The sequence below is a fragment of the Natator depressus genome, chromosome 2 (genome assembly GCF_965152275.1).
Source record: "Natator depressus isolate rNatDep1 chromosome 2, rNatDep2.hap1, whole genome shotgun sequence".
Lineage (NCBI taxonomy): Eukaryota > Metazoa > Chordata > Testudines > Cheloniidae > Natator > Natator depressus.
The window spans coordinates 133,090,073-133,114,188 of NC_134235.1; the positions used below are offsets into that span (position 1 = coordinate 133,090,073).

The following is a 24,116-nucleotide window of genomic DNA, read 5'->3' on the forward strand; positions in this document are numbered from 1 at the left end:
TGGGGGTGGGGGAGGGAATGGAAAAAGTAAAATGGGACTGAAGGCAATGCCCCACACTTTCAAGAAAACAAGTCATTCTGCTCTCCACAGAACTCTCTCCTTCAGAATGCTGAAACAAGCGAACACATTACTGTACCTGTATGAAATGCTGTAGTGACTGTCATTGCTTAGGGTGTTATGATCAGGACCCTTCCAAGTTACTGAAGCTTTCGGGCGACCACAGACTTTACACCTAAAAACGATGGTCTCTCCTGTCTCACATGTGACCTCACCCAATGGTATTATAAACTCTGGGGGAACTGCAAAAGGAAAAATAATTACAATAAGTGGACTGAAGTTACCCCCCTTTCATCCTGCCCTCCCATCATTCCAAGATAAAGCACTGCATTTACAAGTTTGGGGCCTTTCCCTCTCCCCTTGAAATACTTATTCTACATGTCCAATTGAAGCCTATAGCGTCAAGTGGTTAGACTAAGCAACGGGGACTCCGCAGAGTTCTAACCCTTAGTCACCCATTCTCTGCATGAACTTGGGCAAAACATTTTGCTCTTGTTATTCCTTATGCTACCCACAAAGATCTAACTGAAAACTAAACACTATCTGAGATGAGTTTCCTGAGTAAATGCTACAGCGAGTGATCTAAATGGATGTGCTGCGGTTTTGGGTTTTTTAAAAGAAGTGTTAGCATGTGTAACTCCATTCATCTGAAACTAAGTCCAATCTAATGTCAGGATGAGCCTGAGTAACCCTGAGGAATGAGAAGGGATGAGAAGGTTACTCACCTTGTGCAGTAACTGAGGTTCTTCAAGATGGTGGTCCCTGTGGGTGCTCCACTTTAGATGTCTTGGCACCCTGCACTTCTAGTCGGAGACTTGTGATAGCAGTGCCCTGGTTGGCTGCGCACGCGCGGCAGCCATCTTACGCTGCTCCAAGCAGCTACCCCATGAGCGCAGCCAACCGCCACCCAGTTCCTTCTCTACCCCAGAGGATCAAGCCGGAACTCTGAGGCAGAGGGGAGAAGGGTGGGAGCACCCACAGGGACAACCATCTCGGAGAACCTCAGTTACTGAACAAGGTGAGTAAACCTTTTCTTCTTTGAGGAGTGTCCCTGTGGGTGCTCCACTTTAGGTGACTGAAGAGCAGTGCCCCTCGGTGGAGAGGAGGGGCTTCATAGTTGATGTATGTACAGTGAAGAGCACCGATAGACTGAAGTGAGCGTCTGCAGCTGACTGCTGTTCCAGGGCATAGTGTTTGGTGAAAGTACGGTGCGATCCCCAAGTAGCTGCTTTACAAATATCAGTGATAGATACTTGTCTGAGAAAGGCTATGGATGTGGACATAGCTCTAGTGGAGTGTGCGTGAAGTCCAGAAGGAGCTTGCAGATTGTAATTTTGGTAACATAGTTTGATACAATTAGAGATCCATTTAGAAAGTCTCTGGAAATGGTTTGGCCTCTTGATCGTTCTGTTGTGGATACGAATAGCCTGGATGATTTTCTGAATGTTTTTGTTCTCTCTACATAGAATGCCAGCACTCTGTGGATGTCTAGTGTGTGAAGGGATGCCTCCCTGTCGTTGGCATGTGGCTTGGGAGAGAATACAAGTTAAGTAAATGGATTTATTGAGATGGAAGAGGGAGGCAACCCTGGGTATGAATTTAGGGTGTGAGCATAGGATGACTTTGTCCTTGAGGAATGTGGTATAAGGTGGGTGTGCCATTAGGGCACCCAAATCTCCCACCCTTCGTGCTGATGTGATAGCTACTAGAAAGGGAACTTTCCTGGATAAGTGTAGGAACAAGCAGGTCGCTAGCAGTACAAAGGGTTTGCCTATGAGGGCAAAGAGAACAAGGTTGAGGTCCCACATAGGGGTCGAGTCTGTTAATGGGTGGTAAGTATTCTCTATACCCTTGAGAAAGCACTTAGTCAGTGGATGGGTGAAGACCGTGAGTCCGTCCACCTTGTCGTGAAAGGTGGTGATGGCTGATAAGTGCACTCTGAATGAGCTAGTCGAGAGGCCAGATTTTTTGAGTGTCAATATGTAATCAAGGATAGTGGGTAACGGGGCCAACTGTGGAATGATTTGCTTGTCTCGGCACCAGATGGAGAATCTTTTCCACTTGTGTGCATATGTTTTTCGTGTGGAGAGACATCGGCTGTTAAGTAGAATGTCTTGGACCTCCTTGGAACAGCATAATTGGAGTTCTGTCATCCCTGAATTAGTCATGAGTAGAGACACAGTGTTGGAATGTTGGGGTGACGGAGGTATCCTGTGTCCACAGGTGAGGCAGGAGGGGAAGGGTTCGTGATCTGACAGCCACTGGGGTCAGGTATGGGAACCAAGTTGGTATGGGCCATGTTGGTGCAATCAAGATGACTCTGGATTTGTCTTGACTGATCTTGTGAAGGACATGACTCAACAGGGGGATCAGGCATACAAGAGCGGGGCCTCCCATCTGATGAGGAAGGCGTCTCCAAGAGAGTTGTGTCCTGGTCCCGCTCTGGAGCAGTATTGTGGGCATTTGGCATTGTGGGTTGTGGCAAAACGGTCTATTGAGGGGAATCCCCATTGTTGGAATATAGTTTGCGGAATTTGTGCCTCTATTTCTCACTCATGTGTCCATGAGAAGTTCCTGCTGAGGTTGTCTGCTGTGGCATTCTGGTTTCCAGGTAGGTAGGATGCCGTGATGTGTGTTGTTGGAGATGCACCATTGCCAGAGGCAGACTGCTTCTGTGCAGAGCAGGTAAGATCGGGCCCCTCCTTGGCGATTTATATAAAACAGTTGCCAAGTTGTCCGTGAGAATCTGGACAGTTTTGTTGCAGATGGGGGAGAAAGTGATGGCAGGTATTTTGAATTGCTTGGAGCTCCAGTAGATTTATGTGGAGATTTGACTCCTCTAGGGACCATTGGCCCTGGATGGTGTTGTCGGCCACGTGTGTCCCCCATCCTACCAGAGAGGTGTCCATGGTGATAGTGACTGATGGGGTTTCCCTTTGGAAGGAAAGGCCTCAGCAAACATTTGTTTGTTTTGTCCACCATGTGAGCGAGTCTTTCACTCTGCTGGGCATTGTAAGCAGTCTGTTGATTGGGTGTCTGTGAGCAATGTATACAGTGCAAGCCAGGTTTGTAGACATCTCAGATGCAGCCTGGCTTGTTTCACGACAAAAGTGGTAGCCAGCATGTGTCCGAGAAGTTGTAGGCACGTTCTGGCGAATGTTTGTGGGCTGTGTCTTACTGTTGTGATTAGGTTTTGTGACAAAGTTCCTCCTCCACCTTGGTGGGTCTTGTGCTTATTGGCGGATTTGCTCGCCTTGGAGCTTCACGGCAGCCCTCAGCTTGGACGTTTTCGTGAACCCACAGTCCAAGTAAACTCCTCCTGTGTCTGACCAGGAGTTGGGAGGTTTGGGGGGAACCTGGGCCGCCCTCTACTCTGGGTTCCAGCCCAGGGCCCTGTGAAATGCAGCTGTCTAGAGTGCCTCCTGGAATAGCTGTGCAACAGCTATAACTCCCTGGGCTACTTCCCCATGGCCTTCTCCCAACACCTTCTCTCACCATAGGACCTTCCTCCTAGTGTCTGATAATCCTTGTACTCCTCAGTCCTCCAACAATATGCGTTCTCACTCTCAGCTCCTAGCGTCTCTTGCTCCCAGCTCCTTACATGCACACCACACACTGAAGTGAGCTCCTTTTTAAACCCAGGTGCCCTGATTAGCCTGCCTTAATTGATTCTAGCAGCTTCTTGATTGGCTGCAGGTGTTCTAATCAGCTTGTCTGTCTTAATTGTCTCCAGAAGGTTCCTGATTGTTCTGGAACCTTTCCTGTTATCTTACCCAGGGAAAAGGGACCTACTTAACCTGGGGCTAACATATCTGCCTTCTATTACTCTCCTGTAGCCATCCGGCCCGACCCTGTCACAGTTTGTTAAGGCAAGAAACCATTGTTGGGGTAGCCGTACTGATGCCATGACACAGTCGAGGTGTGCCCTTATAAAGTTCAGTTGTTGGGTTGGGGTCAGGGTGGATTTCTGTAGGTTGGTTTGTAAATAGGGTTAGGGTGGTGTGAACTGCCTCATCGTATGTCAGTGCTTTCAGCAGGCAGTCGTCTAGATAGGGGAATATGGTCCCACCCTGCTTGCGAAGATGTGCTGCTGCAATGGCAAGTACTTTGGAAAAAAAACCCTTGGGGCCGTAGAGATGCCAAAAGGAAGTATCTTGTATTGGTCGTGTAGGCTGCCCAGAGTGAATCGTAGGAATCTCCTGTGCAGGGATACAGATTCCAAGTGTCCCTCGTGTCACATGGGAGTCCTTCAGGGTGTTTAAGGAGACGTCTGTGCTCTCTGCAAACAATTTCTTCCCCTCAAAAGGTAAGTCCTCTACTGTTGCCTGAACTTCCCTGGGGAAGCCAGAGAGATGGAGCCATGAAGCCCTCCGCATGACAATCGACGTGGTGATGGAGCGGGCTGCTGTGTCAGCAGAATCCTGAAAAGCCTGCAGAGCAGTTTTGGTGATGAGGAAATCTTCTGCTATATCGGCTTTATATTGTTCTTTTTTGTCACCTGGGACGTGGTCAATAAAAGATGACATCTGAGAAAAAAAATGTTGTGTGTGTACTTGGCCAGTAATGCAGAATAGTTTGCTATGTGAAACTGGAGGGTCGCTGATGAAGAGGCTTTCCTGCCGAAGAGGTCTCGGTGTTTACAATCTTTATCATGGGGTGGTTTTGGTTTGATGTTGCTTCCCCCTTTGATTAACTGCCTCTACCACCAATGAGTTTGCAGTAGGGTGAGTAAACAAAAACTCAGCTCCTTTAGCCGGCATGTAGTACTTCTTGTCAGATCACTTACAAGAAGGTGGGGCTGTGGCTGGAGTCTGCTATACGGTTTTTGCTGGGGCCATGATGGCAGCATTCATGGGTAGTGCTATCTTGGCTGATAGAGAAGCTTGCAATATGTCTGTCAGCTTATGTTGAATCTCTGGTAACTCAGCCAAAGAGATGTCTAATGAATCAGCTACTCTTTTAAACAAATCCTGAAAGGATTTGAAATCATCTCCCAATGTGGTGGGAGGTGGCATTATTGTTTCGTCTGGAGATGAAGCTGGGATGTGGGTAGGTGGGAGGGTGTCACCCTCCAGCCTGTCCGCAAATTCTTCAGCTTCCTCCTCCAGCAGTCCTGGGGAAGCTGGAGCAGATGGAGATGATCACTGTGTCCTGGACCTGGGTGGATTGGATGGCTGGGTATCCTGGCTCTGTATAATACCCAGGGGTCCCAGTATGACCGCTGCAGTGGGAAGGCCATGGGAGCAGACGCCCTGTAGGTTGGCAGGTTTAGGAGAGGAGTGGTGAGGCGTGCCACTCTTGTCTCCACTTCCTCCTCTTCATCACTGGAGAGAGGAGGGGCAGAGTCAGCGAGTGTCGCGATAAAGCTTGGCCCTGACTCTGGCCAGGGTGCCATTGGTACCAAAGAGCAGGTGGAAGCAATGAGGAGGTCTGCATGGCTGACAAACTGTTGCGGTACCAGGAGACTCGGTGCCAGCAGCACAGGCTGGGAACCAGAGGGAGCGTCGGTGCCGCAGACTTGTCGTGTTGTATTGGTGCAGCAGGTGGCGCCAGAGTGCGGCGCTGTGCCTGAGGTTTCCAGTGAGGCTTAGTTTTGCTGCTATGAGAGTGAGACCGCAGAGGGTCTTTTGCTCCTCAGGATGTCTCGGTACCGGACGGGCCCGGTGCCTCGTGGTCCGGTGCTCTGGGTGCTGTTGATACCGAGGCAGTTTTTGTGTTTGGGGATTGCTTTTTTGGAGGTGAATCCTGGTGTGGCGAGGAGTGAGACCACTTTTTTGTGGTTTTGGTAGGACCAGGGTCCTTAGCAGTCATTTTTGAAGAGGACTCCATATCTGAGGCAGCTGCAGGTGAGGACTGGTGAGGTGGCGTCTTGGACTCGGGGTCGGAGGGATCTCTTCATCATTAAAAGTTTTAATTGGAGGTCCCTGGCCTTTCTTGTCCACGCTGTGAGTTTCTTGCAGTGGGGACAAGTTTGGGTAACGTGCGTCTCCCCCCCAGTCAACGGACACACTGTGAGTGGCCGTCTGTCACTGGTATTGAGAGACTGCACATCAGACAGCACTTGAGACCTGCAAAGCCCAGCATGTCTGAGAGGCTAGCTGAATGAAAAATGGGAACAGTCCCGGTCTAATGCCTCTTTGGCGGCTGCCTGCCAGAGGCAGGGACAAAAACGGGAAAGTTTTTTTTTTTTTTTAAATGTGAAAATGAAAGAAAAATGAATGGAGAGATAAACAATCGGGAAAATTAACTGAGAAAAGGGGAGAGATGAAAGGAATATGAGAGTAGATAGGGCACTGCCATCGTTCTGACTGAAACCAAGGGCAGTAGAGAAGGAACTGGGTGGCGGTTGGCTGCGCGTGTGGGGTAGCTGCTTGGAGCGGTGCAAGATGGCTGCCGCACGTGCATGGCCAACCGGGGCACTGCTACCACAAGTCTCCGACTACAAGTGCAGGGCGCCAAGACACCCGAAGTGGAGCACCCACAGGGACACTCCTTGAAGAAGAAACCTAAAGGTACCTATGAAATTATGTTCTCTTCAAGATCTGGGCCTTGCCAGAGCAATCCATGTATTTATCACCTCACAAATGGATTACTGAATAGAGTTTATATCTGACGATCACTCAGAAGCCGGAGCTGGTGCAGAATGCTGTACTCCATCCAATATGTGGATGTTAGCAAAATTCAGCAAACACACAGGTTTTCTGTTTACTCGTAGGTCTGATCAGCCCTTGCATTTGAGGTGCTCTTGTTAACATTCCCTAGATTTAAAGGTGAGGGAATGGAGGCAGGGCATTCTTGGGGGAGGGTTCTCAGTTCTAGATCTCCCCCCCCCCCCCCCCCATCTCCAACACAGCCTGGATTTTACAGGCCTTCTGTGTTCAATACAAGACCCATCTCTTTTTTCAGGCGTAAGCCATACTGGGTAGGGAGAGGAAAAGAGTGGGTGGGAATCTGTTAGCAGTGGTGTCTTTGCCTATTTCTTAAAGGTATGTTACACAGTACAATATGTATTTGTTATTATTTGTGGATATATGCCCAAAGTTCCAAGATAATATCACAGCACATACTTCAGGAACTGCCTCCCTTCTCCAAAAAACCTCCAAGTTTTTAAGATACAATACAGTCAATTCCTGATGTGTGTCACATCAAGCAAGTGACTATTTCTGGTGATGAAGCAATGAGGAGTGGTTTCTCCTACACTCAAAATCACATCAGCAGATACAATGCAAAGTATGTTTTCCTCAAACTATGGTTACGATGGCTTTTAATTATTAGAACAACTTACCATCATAAATGTAGTTGGGGTTGAGAAGCTGAAAAAGAGAGAAAGTGAATTATTTATTTCTTTCAAGTAACATTCTTAAAACCAATATTATTTCCAATGGTCTAAAATGAAAACGCTTTAGCATGGTGATGGGTTTTAGCCATCCCCACAAAAGCACAGAAGCAGCTGCAACTCAGTGTTTTGGCACCCATACCACTCTCCCCATATTCACTTTGGAATGGCCTCACAGCCCCAAACTGGAGGATCACTTCCACAGGCTCTGAATTTGGAGAAACAACATGAAGAACCACACACACTGAGCCAAATTCCTCCTTGGTCTAATGCCACTCAGGTCAATGCTGTTACACAAGAGACAAATTTGACCCATTATTTTAACTTACCCCACGGGCTCATTTTTGAAATACCATATCCTTGTAGCATTTACCTTCACGGAAACCTTGTTGGCAAGTCCTTCTCGGGATTTGCGATAACCGTTTTCTAGCTTGCCTTCCCTTTTGCCGTCTTTATCTTTTTTCTCAGATTTCTTCCTTAAACGGAGTGCTGTGTGCCAAGATGTTGACTTCCTGAAGGCAGAACATTAACATTTTGTTCAACTCTTTTGAGCCCTCAGCAGGGCACTGTGCTGTTTAACTTCACTTGCACTGCAAAATTTTAATGTTTGTAAATATCTAAGAGAAAAGATTGCAGAGTCCAGTCCTGTTGAGTATGGGAGCTGTAAAGGAAACTCACAAAATATCTTCAAGAAATCTTAGATTTCCTGGTGACCCTCCATGCTAAAAGTATCAATTTTGATCTCAGTGTATTTCTGCAAAAAATTACAAAATTAAAGGATGCAGGGTAAGTATAAGAGACATTTTGCCTTTGTTTAAAACTGTAGACAAAATGAAAGATCAATGAGAAGCGTTGTAATGTATGGAATCTTACCTGTGAAGCGAAGTCTTTCATAAAATCATGGAAACTGTCAGTCAAACACAGCAATGGCCCATCTGTCCTGTCTCCAAGCACAGGTGCCGACTTTTCAAACTGATGGGGGGTGCTCGACCCCCAGCTCTGCCCCCACTCCACCCCTTCCCCCAAGACCCCATCCCGCCTCCATGCCAACCCCACCCCCAACAGCACCGTGTCCTCGCTCCTCACCCCCAGCCTCCTGAACGCCACGAAACAACTGTTCACGGCGGGCGGGAGGTGCTGGGAGGGAAGGGGAGACTCTGGTTTGTGGGGCCTGCCGGCAGGCTGGAACTACTGTGGGGAGCTGACAGGGGGCTGCTGACGGTTGCTCAGCACCCGCCATTTTTTCCCTGTGGGTGCTCCAGCCCCGGAGCACCCATGGAATCGGCGCCTATGTCTCCAACACTGATCAATGACAAATGTTTCAGATACAAATGTAAACCCCCCCCCCATAAATCATCCAATTTTCCAATACTACAGTATGGGGAGAAATATACTTTCATGCCAACAACCATCTTTCTGCTTTAAAGCATAAGAACTGGAAGCACCGGTAATCTCATCCTAATTGGTGTAACTATAGTTTATTATTCTTATTAATAGAAATGCCTAATTCTTAATAAATTATTCCATTTAAAGTTTGCCTTAATTTCCATTTCAGGTCTCTTGATTCTTTTATTATGGGAAAGGTTAAGTTTGAGTGCATAATTAGTCTTCTTTCAATAACATTAGGTATCATTTCAGGAAAGCTAAATAGCATTTGTCATAAAGAAAATACCTGCATGGGTTTCTTAAACATTTCTATCATAGCAAATTTCCAACCTATAAATCAGTTTTACTGACACCAAGACACACCAAATATTTTCCAGGAATTCATCACACGTGAGGTCCATTTCCTTCTGGAAGTTCACAAAAACTTTTAGTTTAGAAGGCTCAAATCCTGATTTAATTGTAAATCTTTTTACAAAATGCTCATGTAACATAAAATATGTGCAAACCCTCTTCTCTTCTGAAGAAACCCAGACACTCACTTGATTGTTCCATCATGGTTGTCAATGATGACTGCACTGGTATGCCCCAAGACATAGCCGGGAATCCAGCCCTCGGCTGCAGGGCACTGGTCAGTGGCGGCTCTGAACACCAAAAACATGTTCTGTTGATTGCTGGCTAGAATTTGCACGACCTCTCCTTGGTAGACATTTATCTCATCCTCCTTCACTGCCGTGTAGTCGTGTGTCACCAGCATCGTGGAGATATTGCTACTGCTGCTACTTTCACTCTGTAGGTATTAATGGGATAGGGACAGAGAGGGGAGGGGAAAAAATGGGATCAAGTTTAGAGCTCACACAGAGGACACTTAAGATTACATTGTGCTGCGACACTAAACAATCTGTAGTCCAAGGAGTTTATCTGTCTTTTTGAACATGCCTGGTCTACTGTATCTTTGTCATTTACACAAATAAAATATACTATTACCTGCCATTACAGAAAGCTGATGAAGAAATGGGGATTTCCCCCCACATTTGTTACTTTTATTTATCATTCTATGGATCCCAGTTTTATTGAAGCCTCAGGGCACCCCTTTTTACTACCTACAGAACCAAATGACAGTACATGGGATTATCCATTGGGAGGCATTATAAATCACAATTTGAAAGAGAGACCAAAAATTAAGGCTAGGACCTAACCTAATCAAAGCTGGGAAATTCAGCCTTGAAGCAGACGATCGTTCTCACCTTGCTCCATTTGTTGGATCTTAGGACAGTAGCTCAATCTTGCATATTATATATAATAAGGTACAAAAGGGCAAAATGAACTGGCTTTTGTTAGTGTTTCTCAAAAACCTTAATGCTTGACAGTTTAGTCTGTTAAAGACTAACAGATTTATTTGGGCATAAGCTTTCGTGGGTAAAAAACCCACTTCTTCAGACGCATGGGCCATTTATGTTAGTCTTTAAGGTGCCACCGGACTCCTCCTTGTTTTTGTGGATACAGCCTAACACGGCTACCCCGATACTTTGTGCATTTTTTAATTCTTTATTTTTAAATGTGTAGGATGAGATAAATTAGCTACTTTTTAGGTGTTTAAAAAAAAACACAAAAAAACAGGAAAAACAGATCATTAATTGACCCATTTATAGCTACCCTACAGTTGGAGGTCTTTTTTCTCATATTCTATCAGTAAGTACAACCATTATAAGTGCGTGTAGTTACAAGCATGGACTCAACATTGTATGGGTATACCTGAATCTTTTGCCTTTCTCCTTAATAAGCACTGGCAACAAATGTTGTAATGACTGATCAATAACTCATATGATGTAAATCACACTATCAAAGTTTTTCAGCCATGAAAAGTTATCTGTCTTGACAGTGGTCCCACCTGAAAACTCAGGTCTAGCTATTACCTCTTGTGACTACCTTATGCTTCCTTCTGAAGTTTTAATGAATGTCAACATGCAATTTCTTATCAGACTAACAAACCAACTCCATATAGCTTGGCCCTGAACCATCCAGTTTCCTTAGGAAGGACTTAAAGGTAAGCCAACCTGTAAACTGGGGGACTGGATGATTCCGGGGAATAACAATGTGGCGTAAGTGTTGGTGCTCTGAATATATCTTAAGTCGATGACTATTATCACTACCACCACCCAATGGCTGGTCAATAGCCCAAAGACAGTAAGCTGATCGTGAAAAGTTGTCCCCAACAGAAAATGCACCCTGTGCTGGCAGTCTCAGTACAGAGGGCAAGAATTCAACTGTCTCCCCATTATTATTATTATGCCACTCCTATCTGATAATCAATATCACCTGTAACTGCAAATGAAAAGAAAATGGGCCACAATCTGCTCAGTTACATCAATGTCAAGTTTCTTCAGATTTATACCAGTGTAAATGATAGTTTGGCCCAGTGTTTAATACGTGGTTGTGGTCAGAAGAGTAAAGCCTGCTCGAATGGCACCTTCTTACCCAACACAACTGCTCCTGATGTATATTCTGAGTCATCACTGTAAGCAGCATGGTTCCACGCACAGTGCACTGGGCTGGGAGTCAGGACACTTGAGTTCTATTCCTGGCTCTTCCCTCTACCAGCTGTGTGACCGTGAGCAAGTCATCACACCTCTCAGTGCTTCTGTTTCTCTTAACACTTTTGTGTGTGTCTACTCTATTTTGAATTCAAGTTATTAGGGGTAGCAACTGTCTGTGATTATGTGTTGGCACAGTACCTAGCACAGCTGGGGACTTTAGGCACTACTATAATACCTTAGTATTACCCATAATACTGCTCTGGTGATTAAAGTAAGTATGTACTGCATTTCACTCCTATTATCATGACAGAGCGCAAACACCTCTGGGTGAGGGAACAGGATTTTATTTTGGGCTGCAAACCCCAATAAGATAATTAACTGAATTCCAGTTAACTGACTTTGTATTACAGTTAACAATGTTCAAGACAAAAAGAGCCCAGCTTGACTCCCCCACCCTAAGGAGAGTCAATGGTCCCTGTAAATGGCATGTCTGAGGAGGGAGCATCTGCAAACTGCCTGCCTGGACTGAGAGTGTGCACAGCCAGCCAGCTAGAGAAAGGGAGTGTCAGCACATAGAAATCCTGCTAGCAGCTCCCCTAATACCAGTAGGGAGCATCTTCAAATTTTTATGCCAGCCTAGGAATGTGCCCATCATATCTACAAAGGCAGGGAAATCCATCTAATTTCCAGGCTAGTCAATGTATGAACACAAATGCCCAGCCCCAGTAGGGAGCATCCATAAATTCCAACATGGTCAGATTAATATATTCCAAGGCCACAAGGGACCATTGTGATCATCCATGGAACACAGGCCAGAGAACTTTCCCAGAATAATTTCTAGAGCATATCATTTAGAAAAACATCCAATTGTTTTAAAAATTGTCCATGATTGAGAATCCACCACAACCCTGATAAATTGTTCCAAATGTTAGCTTCCCTCACTGTTAAAAATTTACGCCTTAATTCCGTTCTGAATTTGTTTAGCTTCAACTTCCAGCCACTCGACTGTGTTATACCTTTCGCTGCTAGACTGAAGAGCCAATTATCAAATATTTGTTCCCCATGAAGGTACACACAGACAGTAATCAAGTCACCCCTCAAATCTTCTCTTTGTTAAACTAAAATAGATTGAGTCCCTTGAGTCCACCATCAGGCATGTTTTCTGACCCTTTAACTATTCTTGTGACTCTTCTGTAAACCCTTTCCAATTTATCAAAATCCTTGAATTGTGGGCACCAGAACTGGACAGTTTTCCAGCAGTGGCTGCATCCGTGCCAAGTACAGAAGTAAAATAATCTCTCTACTCCTACTCAAGATTACCTAGTTATCATCCATAACTCTGCTGGCCATAGATTTCTCCTTGTGTCCCTTTGCTTTCCTTATCAATCTTCTACAATTCCTAATTTCTGATTTATATTCATTGCTATCAACTTCCCCTTTCTTCCATTTGCTATATATTATTTTTAATTTTTTTATAGCTGCCTTCACTCCCATTCTGTACCAGGTAGTTTTTCTTTTCCTTTTTTTAACCAATATGGCCTTCTTTCTTGATTGTGGCTTTTTGGAAATCTAGTTACATGTTCTTAAATAATTCCCAATTATCATTCATGTTTCTGATTAAGTTCTACCGCCCAGCTGATTTGGCTTTTAATTGTTTTCAGCTTTGTGAAGCTGGGCCTATTAAAGCATCAAGTACACATTTACTAGTGACTTTATTCTGTTTGCACATTATAAATGTGATCAAGTCATGATCATTTGTATCTAAGTTACCTCTAATTTTTAGTTCTGTGATCAGTTTCTCTTTATCTGTCAAGAAGAGGTCTAATATAGAATTCCCCCGTGTTGGATGCAACACTTTTTGAATTAGGAGATTGTCATAATATTTAGAAATTCCAGGGATGTTTTAATACTGGCAGCAAGACACCCCGAGAATACGTCACTTAAACTGAAGTCCCCCATGATCATGCAGCTTTTCCCCCCTATTCATTATATATAGATGTGCAAGAAGCCGGCCATCCTGTTCAAGGGTCTGCAGCAGACACCAACTAATACCCCATCTTATGCTTTATCTGATAGGACATTGATCCATAAGCATTCAAGGTCATTTTCTCTTGAGTTATCAGTGACTCGGAAACAGGTAATGCCATTTTTGACAGAGTGTTATTCCCAGTCTCCTTTTGCCTGCTTGCTCCTTCCTAAATATGTGATAACAATTGATTTTAACATTCCAATCATGTGAATCATCCCACCAGAACTACTTGCAAACTGCTAGTACTGTCAGGGAAACTGCACAGCAATCTAGCCCAAGAAGGGAAAACCTGCGAAGTACCATGTCCCCCCATAATTCAAGCATTGTGTACCATAAAAGCTTAATCAAGAACTGTTTCCACATACTTGACAATCCTACTAAGTAGAAATCTTCTATGTTTTGAATAAGTGTTTCTCACAGCTTTTACAAGAGCCAGACTAGAAGGTTCATTTCATGTGTTTTTCAGGGTTGCCCCCTTTTCAGTTATGAAACAGAAACACATGCATACATGAGTGCATGTGTATGTATATTTTTACACATATCATTTAACTACATCTATATACGTGTGTGTAAATATGTACAAACACACATCCACAAATGAATACATCAAATTTAAGGACATAAAACTTCACAGCTCATTTTCTCCAATTAGTTGATCACAGAGGGAAGTCACTAAATTAAAATTTGTGACATCACCTTGTATGATGACAGACAGTGACGTTATAAATGTAAAATTATGACCTACCTCTATAATCGAGCTAAAAGAGAAGGTGAGTTGTGAGGGAGAAGGCTATTCAGATAGCGTTGGCTATTGTAGGAAGCAAACACAGAAATTATGGCTTCCTTTTCAAGTTTTCATGAATGTCCCAGTTCAAAAAATGGAATTTTAATAATTGATTTAAAGCCTTATTTGGGAATGACAGAAGAAATTGGTGTTTATTGCTTTAGTTCACATAAAAATATCTTATTAATGCTCTATTCATTTATTCAAAAGACATCTATTTACCCTAGATATCATATTAACATAACATTCTGCTAGACTAAAGAAAAAGATAACGGCAAGACAAAGCCAAACCAAATGAAAATTAGAAAGGAGACCAGATCAAATAAAAAAAGAATACATGCAAAGCACAATTTTTTTCCTCTAAGGCTATTACAAAGGTAAGTGTAAGAACTAAAACATCGAGAGAGCTCTATATGTTAAACAATTCTACCAAGAAGTGCATGCGTTTAAAAAAGTATTGCAGGTTAGGTGATTTGCAATTGGTATTGTGTAGGAGCTGTGACAGGTACTGAAAAAACAAACACTTGTGAAAACAACACTTAGTGAGGGAAAACCAAATGCTGGTAAAAGGCATGGTGACATGCCTATCACATTCACAGTGAGTGACATTCATTTGTTGTGCATTAAATTTGCACATGCCCCATGACTATGTTGCGTTTCCTGGTGGACATCAGTTCAGGATGTGGATTCTGTTAACCCTTTTTTCCCCACACACACAAAAAAGTGCAGACTAAAAGGTTGAATCTCCAGATGCCCTAACACAGTTTCTTTTACACAGGGGAATAAAGGCGTGGAGTGAATATTTCCACTTTCTAACTTTTGGGGGGCTGACGGTGATCAGAGTTTTTTTTTGGTTGTGTGTTTGTGTGTTTTCAGTTGATACTTGGAAGCTTCACTGACCAGATATGGGATTTAAAGAGGATGAGTGAAAAGAATGCTGCAGTTCAATTAAGGCTGAAAGGAGTAAAATAAAGCAGCCCAGGGAGTGTGACATGGATGCCTCACCAAAGTCAAAACTATATAGGGAAAAACAAAAAAGGGATGGATGTGTGTGGGGGAAAAAAGCCCCAAGACAATCGGCCAACTGGAAATCTTACAAATGCTGTTGGTGGCGCACAAACAGAGGCCATGTGATTGCCATATTCAGCACGTTAATTATCTGCCTTCGGATTAGAGACAAAAAAGCAAGGAGAGCAAGTTAGTAGGAATCAGACTAGTGATTGATGTTTCAGCAGAGGTGGAAGTCACAACTAATGTTAGCAGTTGTGTTGTGTCTGTATACATATCACAAGTCTGCTGTATGCATACACACACAGACATAGAATATATATTCTATTTGTTTGTGTAGAGAAGATATTGGAACAGTTGATTATTTCAGAGCAGTGCAGCACTGGAGAGCCAGAAGTTAGTATGGAGAGTGATGGTAACGCACAGAAGGGGAGCATGGGAAGGTTTTAGAAGAGCTCGCAGGACAGAGATGCTCCGCTCTTACCCCATTACTTTGGGTGGAGTGAACTGACTGCTCGCTGGTCGAGGAGCATGTGCTCATGCGGTCTGTGTCCTTGCTGTGTGAAGAGTGGCGGTGGACCTGGCGCTGGAGGGAGTCATTGTCCCCAGGGAAAGTGAAGGAGCCAGGACGGCTGGCAGGGGATGCTGGGATGGAGCTCCAAAAGGAGCCCTTTTGCAGGGGACTGCTGGGTGGAAAGGTTTCCTTGCCAAAAGGAGAAGGGAAAGTCGTTGAGAGAGGAGAGTTCATTGGAGAGATGGCTCCTGGCCTTGGCTTCCCAAGCGTCAGAGATCCTATGCTGCTCCTTGAGCGATTGTCCTCCGAGCTCCCACGCAGTTCTTTCTGGGCTCCATCTGCTGACCCAGAAATGTTTCCAGCTGTTTTCCTGGGGCTCTCAATAACTTTCATCTTGGGAATCTGCTCAGCTTCTTTCTCAGGACCATCCGGTTCTGCAATGGGAGGGTGCCTGGCTGGCTGGCTGAGGCCAGTCTCTAGGGATGTGCTGTGGGGTGGCAGGGAGGGATTATGAATGGACATACCTGACATCTTGTCTGCCTCTGCTTGGGCGGAGGCTGCAGAGGAGACCAGGACTGGGGAATGGTGTCTGACAGGCTGGGGGATCCGGGAGGGCCTGCTACGGCTGGAGCTGGTAATTCCGCTACAGCTGCTGGGGCCGCTGCTGTTGCTGCTGCCACCGCCACCGCTACTGTGGTTCTTCTGATACTCAATTGGTGATGTCAAGGCTGCAATTTAAATACAGGAAGGAAGGAGTAGAGGGAGTGAGAAGAGGGCAGGTTAAAGTTGGATATGTTTAATGCAGCCTTAGAGTTTGACCAAAACCAAACTTTATTCTTACATAACACCTTTACTCCACTGACCTCAAAATGCTTTACAGATATTAATGCTTCATGACATCCCTGCAAGGTAGATTGGTGGGTAAGATTATATTCCCAAAACAGATGGGGAAGCTGCGGCAGAGGTTAAGCCATTTCTCCTACGTCATAAGTCAATGGCTGAGCTGTAAATACCTGCCACAACTCCCAGCTCCCGGTCCTATGCTCTAACCACCACATCCTGTTTCCAACAGGTCTTTTTACATGATTTTTAAACCAGCTCTTTCACAATGGAAAAAAAAAAATCTATGCTGAGGAAGAATGAGTGATTCAAAAGTAGAAACATGAGTGTGAAGGTCAGTGAAAAGACCCTTTTGAGATCTGTGGCAATTCCTAGCTTTTCCTAGCTTTCTCCTAGTGACACTAAATGTTATAGTACTAAATGATGTTGAACAAACTATGAAGTAATGCAAGTGAAATACATTTATACTGTAATGTTAGGCTGTCACTTTGGTTTAGCCCTCCAAAAACTCCCGTTTGTTTAAAGCGGATACGTTATTTCCTCATATCAGAGGGACGTTGTCAATTTTAATTCTTTCCTATAAAGCACTTTGAAATAGTCAGTTACAGGCCACTACACAAGTTCAAACATTTGTTGGGAAGTGAAAACAAAGGAGCATGTTTCCCCCCAGCTGAAAGGCCTGCCACCCCAGAAGAAAGAAATCTTTTGGAGTATTACTTGAACTAGGTCAGATAAAATATGAAGGAGAGCAAGTAGTTGGGGCATCCAGTACAGCGCTTGGGGCAGAAAGATTACAACAAATGATTTACCATTCAAAAAATTACGCTGGTTTTCCAGAATTTGGTTGATTTCATGGATCCACAATTGGCGTACGCCTGGACTGGTAGAATGCAAAACAAAGGTCTCCATGACGTCCCCTGTTCTTGATGTTAGTGCAAATTTACATGGATCACTGTCCACGTTTTCCTCCAGGCAAAGACAACTCACCTTAATGAAAGAGAATTTATTGTATCTATTGTACTGCAAAGACACCACCAACAGCCCTAGGCAGGAGCTCTGAGCTTCTAAAGTCTTCAAAACATTTAAGATAATGATTATTTAATGTAGTCAGGATTACCGTAAAATAAATTATTAAATGAAACTAAGGATTCATGATGGATACTCGTCATCCTTGTCACATCACTTAAGATTTCACTCAGTCATTAATAGCATCTTGCATTTCAGAAACTATGACTCAAGGTCAGAAAGAAGTCAAATGTGATCCATTCCAGGGTAGCACAGTGAAATTCCCCTTGGTAGAGTCCTCTGCTCACTCCTTCCTTTTATTTAAAATACTACAGTAGTTTTGTACTTTAATCTGTAGTCTATAAAGATTTCACTATAAGAAAGCAACTATTTCCAAACAAGTACAAGCTGCCAAGGCAGAGCAGGACTATGAAGCATAGCTTGCATCCAGAGCTCAGTATAGTCATTCCGATCAATCCATGCACATACCAATTTACCCTATTGCTCAGAAGCCCACAGTCAGATTACTTCTGGGAATATCCAACATAACTGTGCAGCACACTACTGCTTAAGGGCAGGGCTAAAATGTTTAAGGGATTAGCCTGTGGAACTCGAGTCATGTGATCTGACAGATGTTCTAGTCAAGATTTCGGTACTGTTGGCAAGTATTTGCATTTGGTTTGGGCTGAGACTTCTTGGGGAATAATACTTTCAAGTTACTGCCTTCAAGCTTTAAGATATAGACATGTTACTGTAAGGGCAGGTATTGCAATTATCTGTGATAAGATGTGAACACAGAGTTGAGACACAGCCCCTTAGTGTAGGGCATATCTAAGTTACAATGAGGACATTTATATTACTGTATTTAAGGCAGAAGAGGTCAGAAAGCCAGCACGGAATGAGCTTAATGTGTTGGCACAGCTGAGCACAGAATTGTTTGCATGTGTTTTTAGTAGTGAGCTAAATGCTACCATTCTTCTACGTTTACTGGTAAAGACATAGGTTCCTGAGTTGGTAGGCCATTACCAGAAAATGATTACCTTGGTACCCCACTGTACAAACCCTATTATGCTCACAGACAACAGTTACCTTGATACTGTTTTTAAACAAGAATCCCGGCATGGAGAAACCTTTCTTTTTATCTAGTGGCTCACTGAATATGACAATCTGCTCAAACAGGAAGACCCGCCTTTCTTTGCAACGTGGCAGAAGTCCCGCGTCCTGGTCTGTGACCAGGAATGTGTCCTGCAGCAGGAGTTTACCCTGGGCTACAATTTTACCCTAAAAAACAGAAGCAGAAACAAATTCATTTAATCCATCAGTTATTTTTCTGAACCTCTCCAAGAAATAAAACCTCATTACAAGGTTTTTTTAGTGTTCAGAGTAGTTTTTATATATGTTCACTGATTGATACATGAGAGAGAGAGAGAGAGAGAGAGAGAGAGGCACTCACTCACTCAAAATCCCTTTTAAATCATTTCTATGCAATTGTCTAACTTCTTGCAAGAAGATATTTCAAAATGATGACGTCATAATGAAAACATTTCCCACACTGGTAGTTCCTGAGGGTCAATTTTACTCATATAAGAGTCAAGCAATGAGAGACACAAGACAGGTCATGTTTTTGAGGTTGATCAAACGAGGTACCAGGCTGGCCTGCTCTTGGGCAGGGCTCGCATTAAGATTCTTCTTTCCCATTTTGCATTAACACAAATAATTAGGAGCAAAACTTTGTGTCACAGATAGTGAGAAATGCATAGCCATCCCAGATACAATATAAATTCATCTGGAAATGATGTCATAAGGAGAACAGAAATGTATGCACCATTTTAAGAAAGAAAACCAACTTACATCAAATCCTTGCAGGCGGCCAACATTCATCATGTCGTTGCACCGTTTCGGTACTATGCACATGACCTCTACAGCTCTCTGTTATAGCCAAGGAGAGAAAATAAAAATTTAACTCTCTAGTGGAGGATTGTGCGTGTGATGGCAGGGGCTTTACAATATAGTTCAGTGTATTTAATCAGCAGGACAATTAGAGCTGAAACAGAACAGTAGTTTCATATAACTCGACTTGTTCACAAGCACTGCACTGGAAGTAAAAGAAGTGTGGAGCACAAGTATTCAAGTCAATAAAGAAAATGCCAAAAGTACCTCTAGTTCTGTTGTGTCAAGGTTAGCTTTTTTAGAGTATTTGAGGAAGTCCTGTAAGGGAAAAGGTAAAATTATCTCAAGTCCAAACTGGCTCCTATTTGTGTGAGAATTACACATTCCAAAAGATGCTCTTAAGAAAATAATACAAACAGTCAAAGACTCTTTCTGACATGAATTAGGTAGGTTTTTAGTGCTAAGAACATTTACTGAGTCATCAATCCCCCTTGGCAGAAAGGGTCAAAAATACGTCTTGCCAAACACTCAGACAAAAAGTGTTAAAGGGATTATAAAATTAATTAAAGAAAAAAATCAGAGGAAAATCAAACAAATTTTGCCTTCAGTTACATGGGTGCAAACCCTAAGCCCTTCCACTATACTGAAGAGTTAATATGGATTTACACTGGTTTAAACAGTATCAGAATTTGGTCCAACCTGTTTACTGGGATTCAGAGAACAATGTGAACCCAAGTTAGGAAACAAACTGAAATACAGTATTAAAAATTCTGGCTTATGTCGAGTACAAAGAGGCCCCTTCACCATTTTCAATTCTACTACCCAAAAAACAAAGCCAAGAGTAATACGATTTTTCAGTTCTTCTTTAGTAAAGGTGGTTACACTGAAAGGGTACCCAGCATCACCTCACCTTGAGTAACAATTGGTATTTCATAATTCTCTGCACTGGTTTTATTAGCAAGTCTGTGAGCTGAAGTCTGTGGCCCAGGCGCTGCTTCAAGTCCTAAAGGTTGTAAAATGAAGAGCGTTAGCTTTAAATTTTACTGGTTTTACTTCGATATAGACCAGTACTTTTACTGTCATGGAGCTAAGGCAGAAGAGCAGAAATAAATTTAATCTTGAAGTTGTGCTCCAAATTCTCATTTTCTTGTGATAACCTTAAAAGCCATTCCTGTTTTATTTGTATCATCTTTATTCCCAAAGTATTCCAAATTCTGCCTTTTCAAAGCTTTTCTTATAACCCTGGGGCCCAGTTCTTCAGTCCTTACTTTGGATCCAAACCTGCAAAAGCTTATGCACATGAATTCAATGGTAATGCTCACATGCTTCAAGTATTTGCAGGACTGAGACCTTAAGATGATCTCATGGGGAGAGCCAGTATGATGCTATGGGCAGGGAGGCTGTGACAGTGTGGGAAGGAAGCTGCTGGCAGAGCATTCACACAAGTTCCTTTGCGCCTCCTATGTCACAGGTAGGCAAACTACAGCCTGTGGGCTGGATCCGGCCGGCGAACTGCACCACGCAGCTCGGCCCCGCTCTGGCGGGGGTGCTGGGTCAGGGTCGCACCATGCAGCTCAGACCCACAACAGCCGGGGCGCTGGGTCGGGGGCCGCAGCATGTGGCTCCCGGAAGCTGCAGCATGGCCCCACTCAGGCTCCTATGCAATCTAATGTGAGCTGCAGGGGTGGTGCCTGTGGATTGGGCAGCGTGCAGAGCTGCTTGCCTGCGCCTCCACATAGGAGCTGGAGAAGGGACATGCCACTGCTTCCGGGAACCGCTTGAGGTAAGCGCCACTCAGAGCCTGCACCACCTGAGCCTCTCCCCATGCCCCAGCCCTGATTCTCCTCCCGCTCTCCAAACCCTTCGATCCCAGCCCAGAGCACCCTCCTGCACCCCAAACCTCTCATCCCCACCCCCACCCCAGAGCCCGCACTCCCAGCCGGAACCTGCACCCCTTCCCGCACCCCTGCCCCAGCTCTGATCCTCCTTCCGCTCTCCGAACCCTTCGATCCCAGCCCAGTGCACCCTCCTACACCCCAAACTCCTCATCCCCAACCCCACCCCAGAACCAACACCCCAATCCCAATTTTGTGAGCATTCATGGCCCATCATACAATTTCTATTCCCCGATATGGCCCTTGGGCCAAAAAGTTTGCCCACCCCTGTCCTATGTGCTGCAGAAAGGATTTCTATCCCAGGCCACATAATTCCGTGTTGGTGGCCACAAAGGAATAAACGAGGGATGAGGCTTCAAAACCACCTCTCCACAGATCCAGTGTCATCAATATCTGTGCAATTACTGTAACTGCTATTCCAACCCACTGTCTGGAATAGCAACCCTCAAAAGGGACCAGTAGCCCTCAAGGGGACCAGCAACCTCAAACTCCTCCCACAGCCTGGCAATCAAAGGCGGATTTTACTTCCTCAACAGCTCATTCCACCCAGCTAGAGCTCAAATACTCCTGTGGGGTGGAATGGATTTTATTCTTAGTTTATTCATAAAACATTCCCACAGACTCCAACAGTGTTTTTGTCAGAATCACGAGTACAGAATCAGTGTCTCAAGTAGGTTTTATCCCTAATTATGAAATGAACAGAAATTACCTTCATAGTTCATAATATCTGCTTTTTAGTTTACTTATTTTTGCTACTGTCAACTTTTCTGCCTTTATTTAAGGCAGGGCTGATCTGCAGAACTGGCAGGAGATCTGAACATAGAATATTATGACAAACTTGTGAGGCAAGACATTAAGCTAAAGGTTTTGTCTGAACACCTCATGTTTTGTCTACAGCATCTGAGTTTCTGATGAGTCTCAAAAGTACTGTATAGCGAAATCAAATATTGCCATTTGCATCCATATTGTAATCCATCTCTCTGTCTGCATTACTGTTTAATAATAAGTACAATACATTAACAACACCTCCCTTGGCCTACCAAGAGTGAAGCTCGTTCATTTCGTATCACTGAATTTATCTCAAATTTGAATACCAGCAGCCCCCTTCTGAAGGTGGTGGTGCTAATCTATCTCTTAAAGAGCAACAAAATTCAAGAGCAAAGAAGAACGCTCATAATTTGGAATAAAACCCAACTTCCACCCTGAAAATCTATGTTACTCTCTGAGACTTACCTCAAAAAATGTATCAATGTACTCTGAGACAATGTGCTCAGACTTTGGTTTGTTTTGGCAGTAAACTATGTACATGTGCAACCTTCTCTCCTAGGAAGAATAAACAGAGACACAAAGATAATGTACTACAGTCAGAAAAAAAGTGACAGGCTGAAATGGAGTATAATAAAAAAGCACATATATCTAAATGTATACTTCTATGTTAAAAGGCTCATTCTGCCTTCTGGTAGAATAAATTCTGTATCAAGAGCAAATAAGCAGGTATACTTCAAACATAACAAATCAGCCAGAAAAGAAAAACCCTCAAATAGTTTGAAGTATCTGTCTAAGAGTTACAATTACTTGAAAACTGGATACCTCTGACCCAAAAATGTAACTGTACATGCAGAAGTTATAGATCTGACCATGGTACTACACAAACACACCTGACATTGGGACACCGAGAATGATAAAATAATGGAAAAACAGACAACTGGGTTGTATATAATATTTTGAATTTCAAAGTATTTCACAAAATTAGCATTGAGATATTATTTATCATAATGACTTCTAAGGTGCTGATTACCGTGGTATCCAAGCATAGTGCACTATTTTAATTTCCATTTTACAGCTAGGCGGGAAGGAAAAAACAGTGAGTGACCTGTCTAATGCTGCAGAGGAAAGCTTCAGAATTAAAATTCCTGGCTCTTAAACTTGTACCTTTGTCTTCCAAGGTAAGTGGTAAAAGGAGACGTTTGATGTTAGACTGGATAGAGAGCTAGAAAACCAATCCTGCATAGGTCACTCAGTTCTTCCAGTGCCAAACAGATCTTTTCCATCTAGAGTTTTTATTACTCTGTAAGTATTGCATTAGGATTTGAGAGGATATTTTTTTCATCTGGTCATATGAAACTACAGCCTCCTAAAAGAGGAGCTGAGATTGAGTTGAGAGACACGTACCATGTTAACAATTTTCTTCACAAGGCATTGCAAACAAAAATTAGACTCCCTGTTCACCTAATTCTGTGTCTCTGCCTCTTACCCTGTGTTATTTTTATTCTACTGACTTTTTACCTGTGCTGCTCCACAGATAAATCCTTTATATAATAAGATCAGTCACTAGTAATACCAGCAATTGGCACTACCTGCCTGAAAGAGGATGTTTGTACTTACATGCTTAACAAAGAGGGATCCCAGTTTTTCTGGATCTTCAAGGCACTTCTCCAATTCTCCTAAAAAGAAGCTGAACAAAGAAGAAATCATTTAGCTTGTACCACATTATCTGGCAACAGGTAATGTTAAAAGAAAGTGGTGGTTGCATTCTTTGTATCCACACTCTCTTCACTGCTGGGATCCTTGATTAGTGAGTGTCCTATCTGCAACTGAAGCCTATATAAAGAATATATTGCAGGGCTTCAAAGCAAGCAGCATTTTAAAGTAAAGAACAAAAGGAAGCAACATAGTGACTCATCATTGCAATCCTTGTGTTTGCCATGGGGATTCAAATTTCTCTTCTACTCATTCTGATTCCTTGATGTGCTCATAACTACACTACCACTGAAATTTGAGAACAAAAACTGTTTTTGATCCATTCGCAGCATAGCCTCTCACTGTCAGAAGAATAGG

The 24,116-nt window shown here is 43.5% G+C and overlaps 1 protein-coding gene across 3 annotated transcripts in view; it reads right to left on the reverse strand.

Annotated features, from left to right (window-relative positions):
* The window catches only part of TRIO (trio Rho guanine nucleotide exchange factor), a 399,978-nt gene that overhangs the window by 14,660 nt on the left and 361,202 nt on the right, over positions 1 to 24,116 (reverse strand). For 2 of the 3 annotated variants that reach the window (XM_074945021.1, XM_074945022.1), the window contains exons 41-52: positions 23,664 to 23,733; positions 22,512 to 22,601; positions 20,294 to 20,386; positions 19,651 to 19,701; positions 19,345 to 19,422; positions 18,583 to 18,774; positions 17,298 to 17,475; positions 15,619 to 16,376; positions 9,319 to 9,566; positions 7,767 to 7,905; positions 7,343 to 7,370; positions 137 to 299 (exon numbers count right to left, since the gene is read on the reverse strand). In XM_074945021.1, coding sequence (XP_074801122.1) covers positions 137 to 299; positions 7,343 to 7,370; positions 7,767 to 7,905; positions 9,319 to 9,566; positions 15,619 to 16,376; positions 17,298 to 17,475; positions 18,583 to 18,774; positions 19,345 to 19,422; positions 19,651 to 19,701; positions 20,294 to 20,386; positions 22,512 to 22,601; positions 23,664 to 23,733 — 2,088 coding nt within the window. Of the gene's footprint in view, positions 1 to 136; positions 300 to 7,342; positions 7,371 to 7,766; positions 7,906 to 9,318; positions 9,567 to 15,618; positions 16,377 to 17,297; positions 17,476 to 18,582; positions 18,775 to 19,344; positions 19,423 to 19,650; positions 19,702 to 20,293; positions 20,387 to 22,511; positions 22,602 to 23,663; positions 23,734 to 24,116 lie in introns of those variants that run through there. The other variant, XM_074945023.1, reaches the window with a different exon arrangement.